This window comes from Macaca thibetana, chromosome X, assembly GCF_024542745.1.
Source record: "Macaca thibetana thibetana isolate TM-01 chromosome X, ASM2454274v1, whole genome shotgun sequence".
NCBI lineage: Eukaryota > Metazoa > Chordata > Mammalia > Primates > Cercopithecidae > Macaca > Macaca thibetana.
The window spans coordinates 96,652,321-96,663,314 of NC_065598.1; the positions used below are offsets into that span (position 1 = coordinate 96,652,321).

The 10,994-nt window shown below is 38.2% G+C and overlaps 1 protein-coding gene across 1 annotated transcript in view; it reads right to left on the bottom strand.

Moving 5' to 3' along the window:
- NOX1 (NADPH oxidase 1) overlaps positions 1-10,808 on the bottom strand; it is a 30,112-nt gene extending 19,304 nt beyond the window's left edge. Inside the window, exons 1-3 of the mRNA XM_050775870.1 lie at positions 10,740-10,808; positions 6,974-7,087; positions 3,605-3,700 (exon numbers count right to left, since the gene is read on the bottom strand). Coding sequence (XP_050631827.1) covers positions 3,605-3,700; positions 6,974-7,087; positions 10,740-10,808 — 279 coding nt within the window. The remainder of the gene's footprint in view (positions 1-3,604; positions 3,701-6,973; positions 7,088-10,739) is intronic.
- Between the last annotated feature and the right edge of the window lie 186 nt (positions 10,809-10,994).

Consider the following 10,994-nt stretch of genomic DNA (forward strand, 5'->3'; position numbering starts at 1 on the left):
ACTGTTTTCGGTACAGACAGCCTGTTCCATTTCTGAGTAAATTTCCTCTGCTCATCTCAGAGATCCTGCATTTCCACACTGGTTCCCACTACTTGCTTATTTGAATCACAGAGATTTCTTAAAGCTAAAATTGGCAAGTGAATTGAAAATATAGGACTATAATTTCACAGTTCCATATTCTGTGGTGGCTATCTGTATAGGATGAATTCTTTTTAGAGAAAACATTTTTTCCTCATTGCAGCACATTTAAATATGCCAATGTATGTTCATTTCTCTAGATCCCCACTCACTGGTGTTATAATTGAACTCCTGCTGCCATTAATGCATCATTGACTATGGATTTAAACTTCTTCCTCTGCTGCTTATCTGCTCTACTTCATAGTGAATCAAACTGCTCTCTATATTTTCCCAAGGAGAGCATGAGTTGAAAAAAATAACCTGTGAAATGTTTAAATAAATTATGGTATACCAATGTAATTAATTGTTATTCTCTTAAAAGGCTGAGAGCTCTATGCAGTGATGCAGTGATGGTAAATATTTTAATGACTAGCTTTTTGGGGAGAGGGGGATTCCTGATTTCTAGCATTTGCCAATTTTGATGATGTAAATACTCCTACCATGGCGGATTTCAAGACACTAACTTGATGTCATTGAACACCACTGAATGTAGAGTTGGGAAGAGATGCACACAACTGGCATTGCAACCTGATATGAGCTGGTTTCAGCACACCACTGGTTAGGCACTCACATGGAAAGATATCTGAGGCTGGGTGCAGTGGCTTATGCCTGTAATTCTAGCACTTTGGGAGACCAAGGCTGGTGGATCACTTGAGGTCAGGAGTTTGAGACCAGCCTGGCCAACATGGTGAAACCCCATCTCTACTAAAAATACAAAAAATTAGCCAGGCATGGTGGCGCGTACATGTAATCCCAGCTACTCGGGAGGCTGAGGCAGGAAAATTGCTTGATCCCAGGAGGTGGCGTCACTGCACTCCAGGCTGGGCGAAAGAGTAAGACTCCGTCTCAAAAAAAAAAAAAAAAAAAAAAAAAAAAAAAAAAAAGATATATGTGAGATATATTAACATAAGCAATTTCCAGCCAATATCTACAAAGTGATCCCTTTTTCGGTTAAAACAAAAAAACTGTGTGTCCTATTGTATGTGTTTACCCAAACTCATAGAACCGTACACCAAAAAACAGCAAATTTGACTATATGAAAATGAAAACATGAATAAACAATAGTACCCACCTCAAAAACAAATCCTATGTGTCTGATACATTTGTGAGCTTATGTCAGTGTGTGTGCATGTCTGTCTGTGTGTGTGTTTGTGTGTGTGTATCTCCGGGGAGTGGGGTGGGAGGGAGATTTTCACATTTTACTTATACCCTTCTATTAGGTTGGTGCAAAAGTAATTGCTGTTTTTGCAAACAGTTTTAATAGCAAAAATCACAATAACTTTTGCACCAACCTAATATATGGTTTGATCTCATTGCAAGCAGCATTATTGATAATTAATTTTTTAAAATAGGGCCTTAAAAATGAAATGTCCTACGGAGTAGAATAATGGACATTGGAGACTACAAAAGGTGGGAGGGTGGGAGGGGAGTGAGGGTTGAAAAATGACCCACTGGGTACAATGTTCACTATTCAGGTGATAGGTAACTAAAAATCCAGACTTCATCACTATGCAATATATGCATGTAAGAAACCTGCACTTGTGGCTGGGCAAGGTGGCTCACACCTGTAATACCCAGCCTTTGGGATGCCAAGGTGGGAATTTTACTTGAGCCCAGGAGTTTTGAGACTAGCCTGAGCAACACAGGGAGACCCCATGTCTACAAAAAAAAATTTTTTTAATTAGCCAGGCTTGGTGGTGCACATCTGTGGTCCGAGGAGGCTGAGGTGGGAAGATAGCTGAAGCCTGGGAGAGTCGAGGCTGCAGTAAGCCATGATCATGCCACTGCATGCCAGCCTGGGTAACAGAGAAAGACCCTGTCTCAAAATAAAGAGAATGAAAACAAAGAAGGAAAGAAGGAAGGATGGAAGGAAGGAAGGAAAGAAGGAAGGAAGGGAGGGAAAGAAAGAAAGAAAGAAAGAAAGAAAGAAAGAAAGAAAGAAAGAAAGAAAGAAAGAAAGAAAGAAAGAAAGAAAGAAAGAAAGAGAAAGAAGGAAAGAAAGAGAAAGAAGGAAGGAAAGAAGGAAGGAAGAAAAGAAAGAAAGAAAGAGAGAGAGAAAGAAAAGGAAGGAAGAAGAAAGAAAGGAAGAAAGAGAAAAAAGAAAGAAGGAAAGAAAGAGACCTGCAGTTATACCCCCTACATATATAAACAATTTTTAAATAATTTTTAAAAAACAAAATGTCCATGGGACATCAGCATAATTTATTTTTCTGCTGCTGACATTTTGGTCATGCAGTGATCAAGCTGTTAATAACTAGTCACATTTATTGCATCATTCTCTTAGTAAAAAGCTATTTTTAAAGTAAATTAATACCTCCTTTGGAGTTATTTTCTAAAGAAGGATCAAGGATGAACATTTAAAATGGAAAACAGCAGGGTGAAATAAACCATGAACAGAACATTCAAATTAGTTGTGATCTCAACATGGATTCTTTGATTATGGAGAGAGAAAAAAGCATTTTTTAAAAGGACAAGCTGTCTTTAAACATGTACATTGGGAGGATACTGAAAGCTACGAAGAAAAAAAAAAAGACACTGTCAAGATGAAAGTGATTTTAAAATCCTCTGTTATTGCATAATAGACTAGAGGTAGCAGTCAAATATGATCTTCTAACCAGGCAGTGTCCGGGTTCATCAGCCTGTGAGAGAATCATCCTCAACTCCACGCTTCTTCCTGGTCACCTCCACACCCATGTGCCCTACCCACTCCCTCCCTCTTCTGTTTTTGATCTGCCGCTTCCCCAAGCTTCTCTGTTGTGTAACCTTGACCTGAGCCCTCCTTTCTGCTGGCCTTGAATTCTGTAGCACCCATGAGACTCCCCTAAGTATCCCTCTTATTTGATAGAGAGGTACGTTTCCATGACAGCAGTGTTTTCAAGTTGTGTTTGTTTTTTCTTTTTTACTTTCCTTTTTTTTTTTAAAAAAACCAAACACTTCCTTAAAATTGTAAGCAGGTGTTCATAGATAGATATAGGCTGCTTTGGTTGAAACAGGGGCAGGAGCAGGAGCACTGCCCAGTTAGCCTTCCCCTCATACCCTGTAGGAACACCCGAGTTTCTGGAAACCAGTTTGAAAACCACTGCCTAATAGTTTTCTTTATGGCATGTTTCCTTTATTGGGTCTGGGTAGTGTGCCCTAGATGGGGTTATCAGATTTATTAAATAAAAATACAGGATGCTAAGCTAAATTTTAACTTCAGATTTTTAAAAATAAATATTTTCATATACCTGTGTTCCATACAATATTTAGAGCATACTTATATCAAAAAATAATTTGTCATTTATCTGAAACTCAAAGTCAGTTGGGCATTCTGTACTTTTTCTGGCAACCCTAGCCGTAGAGGATATCAGGGCATTGGGTCACAAAGAAGCCAGAATCAGAGATAAGGAAAAAAATAGGATTCCTCCATCACAACCGTGATACTCACCCCAAGGATTTTTCTTGTGTAGTAGTATCTGTCGGCCGTCTCATATTTCAGGAAGGCATCCACAAACAGGAAAACATTCAGCCCCAACCAAACAGCCTAGAGGAAGAAAAAAAAAACATGCAAGGAATAAAGTGAAATTTGAGTATGGGAAGGAGTAAATAAAGGATAGGGATAGGAAGAGTGTCACCATTTTGGCTATTTTGTGTTTACCTGTTTTCATCTTAAATGAGTACAATCCTGCCAGTATCTAACTGGCTTTCAGAGTGAGTCAGCACTTTGAGACATGCATTAGACCAGAGCATGGTCAGCAAACTGAGGTCCATGGCCCATGACCTGTTTTGCCACAGCCTGCAAGCTCAGAATGGTTTTTTATATTTTATATTTTCAAATTTGCTAATGGTTGAGAAAATCAAAAGAAGAATATTTTGTGGCATGTGAAAGTTATATAAAATTCAGATTTCAGTGACCATAAATAAAGTGGTATTGAAACTTAGCCACTGCTACTCATTTCTGTATTGTTTATGGCTGTTTTTGTGATACAATGACGGAGTAGAGTAGTTGGGACAGAGACCATATGGCTTGCAAAGCCTAAAATATGTACTATCTAGCTTTTTACAGAAACATTTGCCAATTCTTGGACTACAGCATTCAAACTGTTGCACCTAAAAGATGGCAATAAGTGAATAAATGGATATCTGAAGAAACAAAGAACAAATTTAGCATCTATAACAATACCTATCTGAAAAGAACTAAACTATTCCAGATGGGCCTGCCTTTTTAATTACACCCTGACATACATTTTCCTGTTTTCAGATTGTGAGTCTTTTTTCAAATTAATCTATTTTTCCTTTGGACTCATTTGAGCTCTTAAGACTGCTTTTGCTTGTCCCAAGTTCTGTCTCTGCACTGGCTAAACGTGAAATTTGGAACTCACTGCCCATTGCCTTGAGGACCAACCAACTGGTCTCTAGCTCAAGTGTGAAGGTGATTTGACAGTCTGTAATTCGACAGGTCTCCAGGGCGCTAGTATATATCCCTTGACCCAGTGTGAGTCAGAACCATCTCAGCACAACAGGCAAAGGACCTTTAGCCTAGGACATGGCCTATTCAGAATCCCTAGATCTAGACCACTCACACACCTTTAGTACTATAATATAGTGATTTAAAGTGTGATATTGGAGTCAAGTTGTAGCATCACCAATTAATAGCTCTGTAATCTCAGACAGACATGTGATTTAACTTTTCCAAACCTCAATTTCTTCACCTGTAAAATGAGGATAATAACAGGACCTACTTTATAGTAGTGCTATGAGGCTAACGTCAGATAATGAGTGTAAAGTGATTAATGCAATGCTTGGGGCTTAGTAAGAGATCAATAAGTGCTAGCTACAGAGTTGTGTCACCACCGAACCTCCTTTACCAATCAATTTCTTCCTGCCTCCTTTGCTCAGATACCCTTTTCCAGAGCTGAGTGTCTTCCAGAGAAACATCTTTGAAAGAAGAGAAAGTCAACAGTCACAGATACCTCCAGAATTTGGAAGACAGAAGAGAGAAGTTTATTTAGAGGGAGCAGAAATATTTCTGGATCACAAAGAGACACAGGGGCAAATAACTCTGTGTCAGCCCATCATCAATTGTAGGCAAGGCAAATGATGAAATACAGTGATAGCTAGGAGTAATGAATTCCATTCCCCATCTTAGCTGTCATTTCCTCCACTATGAACGACAAAGTAGGTAAACTACAAGACCTGGGAGGAAGGAGGAATAAAACTATTTTTAAGTAATTTATTTTTTATTTAAAAATCAGTGCATAGGAGTATATATCAGAGATAATGAGAAGTCTAAGCTTGCCAGCTGGTTTGGTGGGGGATGGAAATTCAAAGCTAGAGAGTTAAATGTGAGTCACCATCATAGCTGGTAACCTCTCCTAGCAAAAAATAAGAGGGGAAAAATGCAGGTAAATGTGGATTTTAGAGCTAGAAACACCCTTATATTTCTATCTAATCTAGTCACTTTATTAATCCCCTGCTCCCCTCCCCTGCCCAGTCCCCCCCACATACACATACAGGACCTGAAGTCTAGAGAGGATAAATAATTTGATCAAGGTCACCCAGTTAGTAGCAGAATTCAAAGTACTTGCCAGGTTCTCTTTCTCCTAAACTAGTGTTTTTTCCATTATTGTGCAAAAGAACTCAATATAAGGCATTGAGCATTTAAAATATGTCATGGGATAACCTGACAAAATAAGCACTTTTGTTAAATGTAAAACAAACAACCCTCCAGGAAAACTCACATATTTTTCCCTGGAGCACCTGGTTGGGGAGCGAGGGGGTGGACAGGAGAAAAAAGAAGCATCACATCTTCTCTTTTCTCCTGTTTCGCCTGTGGGACCCAAAAGCAAAATAGGAGAAAAGAGAAAGAGTAATGAATGAAGATCTAGGAAAGTGAGAAAGGACACAGGGAGCCCCAGGCTCACTTGTGGCTCAGAAATGGAAGAATGAGAGTAGAGAGAGGTGTTTGAGTGTTAGGAGAAAGGGATTGTGCATACATAGGGTGGTAAAGGGGTTCTGGCCTGAACGTCACTGGGGAGCTGGGTTCGAGTGATGCCTCTTCAGTCAATTCATTGTGTGACATCTAGGTCTTATTTTCCTTTGTACAATCAATAAGTTGGTTTACATCTGCACTATGCAATGCCACAGCCACTACCCACATGGGGCTGCTGAGCACTTGAAATGTGGCTAGTCTTCGCTGAGATGTGCTGTGGTATACATATCAGATTTGAAAGACTCAGTAAAAATAAAAATATGTAAATTATCTTATTAATATGTTCAATATTGAATACATACTGAAAGGATCTGTTGATATGTTGGGTTAAATGAGTTATATTGTTAAATATTAACTTCACCTGTTTATTTTTACATTTTCAGTGCAGGTATTAGAAAATTTAGGAAATACATTATGTGGTTTGCTATATTTCTGGTGGGTAGTGCTGGGCCAGATGATCTCTAAGATCACTTTCATCTCAAACATTCAGCGACTTTTTGAAATCTTGACGGGACCAGTATAGGAAAGATAGAGAGAAATCAGCACTCATGGTAGTAGTTAGAAGTGAGATGGAAGAGAAAGGGAGATGACAGAAAATGAAAACAGATTGAAATTCCAAATACTTGTGATTTGACAACATGAACAATTGCATGCTATTTGCCTCTGTCCTCTCATCTGACCCAGAGTTGTATTTTTTAACTAACTGGTCCTGAGGAACCCAATAATTGGCATGGAATCTTTCCCTTTCAAATTATTTTACAAATATTAACAAACATGATTTCTCCTTAATTCTTCCTGATTAATAGGAAGTCAAACATCACTTACCAGAAACAAAACTGAAAACCAGTGGTTAACCACCCAGTTTCCCATTGTCAAGAGGTGGTTTGGAGCCCCTCTAGGCAGCAGGGAAGATTCAGCAATCCGGATTCTGGAGCGGTCCTTCAGGAATGGGACATTTATCCAGCTCAGGGTCTGTGAGTCTTCAAGATGTGAAAAACGCACACCTACCCCAAGAGTCCCCGGGAATGAATAAGTTTATTCTGCCTCCCTTCTCTGGATGAAACTGTGCTATCAGCTTAGATAGACCAGCCCTACCTATGAGAACCACAGGGGTTTTCCCTGTGGGGTTTTTACCCCTTCAGGAAATAGCAGTATTCTTGGATGAAATATTCTCTCTCATCACCTTATCAACATAACCTAATGTGAAGCATTGCCTTCCTAGATAAAAGATTTGCTAAAGTTTCTCATAAAAAAGATAATTAGTCTGGGTCCATAAACAGATTACTTCAGGAGAAGTAGGGAGGGAAGCGTGTGTGGTAAGGAAGCTGTTTCAAGGTGGACTTTTCAAAGTGTTGCCACGTCTGCCGGCTGACATTTGGATTTCAGCCTGGCTGGCTCAGAAACTTTAGTATACCAGTTGCCCTGGAGGATGACCCATGCTTGACATATATGATGATGGCTTTGGGGAGAGCTTGACTGGCTGGAAGGACAAGTGAAAAGAAGGGCCAAATAGAATAAGAGAAAATTTAACAAGTATAAATGTACTCTTTGGTTCAAAATAAACAAGGGCAGAGCACTCAAAAGAATGGAGATGATTGCCTTCGAGTATGATAGATTAACTAGAGTTGTATGTTCAGCTCTGGGCAGATTAACTAGAGTTGTATGTTCAGCTCTGGGCACTGATTTTTTTTCCTTTTCTAAAATGGTAAAATATATACAGAAGAGTGTATACAACATATATATGTAACTTAAAGAATAATTTTAAGGAACAAATATCTATCTGTTCACTACTCAGATTAAAGAAAATAGACTATTTTTCTCCGGTATCTTAAAGCTCTTTGTGTTTCTCTCCCCGATCACATCTATCTTCTTCCCCTCCTCTACCCCACCAGATGTAATTACTATCCTGAAATTTGGGGTAATCATTCTGTTATTTTTCTTTATATTTTTACTAACTATAGTTGCATCCCTAAACAATATATTGTTTAGTTTTTCCTGTTTTTGAACTTTTTGTAAATGAAACCTGGCAGTGTGTATGTATGCTTCTGTGGTTTGCTTCTTTCAACATTGGGTTTTTGAGATTCATACATGTACATGTAATTACAGTTCATTTACACTGCTATCTAATATGCCATTGCATGAATGAATATACATTAATGTATTCATTCATCCCACTACTGATAGATATGATGACAGAACAATGTTGATCAAATGTCACACATATGCTACAGTTTCTCTAAGGTATATACCCAGGAGTGAAATTCCTGGGTCCTGAGATTTGCACATATTCTACTTTGCTATGTAATTCTAAGCCCGTTCCAAAGTGACCACCTAAATGTATACTACAGAGAGTTATGAATGAGAGTTCTACTTCCGCCACATGCTTACCAGCCCTCAGTATTTTCCAGACTTTTTTGTTTTTATGATTCAAGTAAGTGTGGAATACTATTTTATTATGATTTTAATTTGCATTTCCCTGATTACTAATGAGTTTGAGCATCTTTTAATTCAACTGCTGGCCATTTGAGTTTTCTCTTTTTAAAAGAGCCTATTCTGAGCCTATTCTACCTTATGGCCTATCTTTCTATTGGTTTATTTTTCTTTTGCTTATAGATTCTTAGGGTTCTGTTTATAATCTTATACTAATCTTTTATTGGTTATGTTTATGGCTTATCTTTTCACTCTCTTAATAGTGTTTGAGTTCAATAGAGTTTAAGAGTTCACTCTCTTAATAGTAAATGAAAGTTCTTAATTTTAATGCACTCTGATTACCAGTCATTTCTTTTATGATTTATGCATTTTATGTCTTGCTTTAGAAATCCACCACTATCCAGATATCAAGACACTCTTTTATATTTTCTTCCAGAAATTTTATATTTTTGCATTTTACATTTATGTTTTGAATCCACCTGGAGCTGATTTTTACTTATGGTATCCAATTTACGACTTTTAAATATGGAAAACGAATTGCTCCAGCATCATTTTTGAAAAGTACTTTTTTTTTTTTTTTTTTTGAGACAGGGTCTTGCTCTGTCACCCAGGCTGGAGTACAGTTGTATGATCTCTGTTCACTGCAACCTTTGCCTCCTGGGTTGAAGTGATTCTCATGACTTAGCCACCCGAGTAGCTGGGATTACAGGCAAGCACCATCATGCCCAGCTAATTTTTGTATCTTTAGTGGAGACAGGTTTTTGCTATGTTGGCTAGGCTGGTCTTGACCTCCTGGCCTCATGTGATCCACCCACGTGGGCCTCCCAAAGTGCTGGGATTACAGGCATGAGCCACCGCGCCCGACCATTTTTGAAAAGTACTTTCAAAAACATACTTTCTTCACTGATCTAAAATGTCAGTTCTATTATATATGAAATGTCTTTATACACGAGTTTGTTTCGGAGCTCTCCATTTAGTTCTTACATGCCACTGCCTTAATTACTAAGTCTTGACATCTGATAAGACAAGTTCTCCCACCTTGTTCTTTAAGAGTGCTTTGGCTATTCTTGGCTTTTTGTTTGTTTGTTTCTTTGTTTTGTGGGGGGGGGGTTTCTGTGTTTTGTTTTTATTCTTGGCCTTTTCATTTTCATGTAAATTTTATAATCAAATTCTTGCATCTCCTTTGTTATATTCACTTCTAAGAACTTTATATGTTTTCATGGGGTCGTAAATTATATATTTTTATTTTAATTTTTAATGATGGCTGTTAAAGAGACAATTTGTTTTTACATATTGATTTTTATATCCAGCAACATTGCTGAACTCACTTATTAATTGTAATAATATTTCTGTATTTTGTCTTAGATTATCTATAAACATGGTCACATTTTTTGCTCTAAACACAGTTTTATTTCTTTTTTCTAATTCTATCTTTTTTTTTTGAGGTGGAGTTTCCCTCTTGTTGCCCAGGCTGGAGTGCAATAGCTCACTGCAACAGCTCACTGCAACCTCTGCCTCCTGGGTTCAAGCGATTCTCCTGCCTCAGCCTCCCGAGTAGCTGGAACTGCAGGCGCCTGCCACCATGCTCGGCTAATTTTTGTATTTTTAGTAGAGACGGGGTTTCACCATGTTGGCCAGGCAGGTCTCAAACGCCTGACCTCAGGTGATCCGCCCGCCTTGACCTCCCAAAATGCGGTGATCACAGGCGTGAGCCACCGTGCCCAACCTTCTTTTTTCTAATTTTTATAACTTTTATTTCTTTTTATTTGCTTACTGCACTTACTAGAAATTCTAGTACAATGTTGCACAAAGGTAGAAGTAGTGATCCCCTTGCCTAATTCCCAATCTCAAAGGGGATGCTTCCATTTCACTCTTCCATACCAAGGGGATGTTTTGTACAGGTTTTGTAGATATCCTGCTACATATTTTTATTTTACTTTACTTTAGGCACAAAAGCAAATATTTATTTAAAATGGAAAAGAAATCACAGCACATTTTAAACAGATTTATTGAGGTATAATTTATATGCCATGAAATGTTCCCATTATAAGGAGTATAGCTCAATGCATAGTACATTTTATATTTATTATAAAAAGCTGAAAAATCTCTTCAACATCACCAAACCCATAAAAATAACATTTTCATTAGCTGCCAAACACACCTGCAATTTAGTATCATAATGCCAGGTGAAATTGGCACAGTGCGTAGTAGGAGTTTTCCTGGAAGCCATTTCTACACTAAGGCAGCTATCGATCAGTTAACTAGATATAGAAGTGGCAGTGAACCACATAATATATATTCTCCTAAATCCAAACTAAATATACCACCAAAACAATAACCTCTTATCTGTATTCCAGAAATGCTCATGGCCAGTCCAGCATCACTTGACCTGAGGGGAAGTGTGACAGAGGGAAGT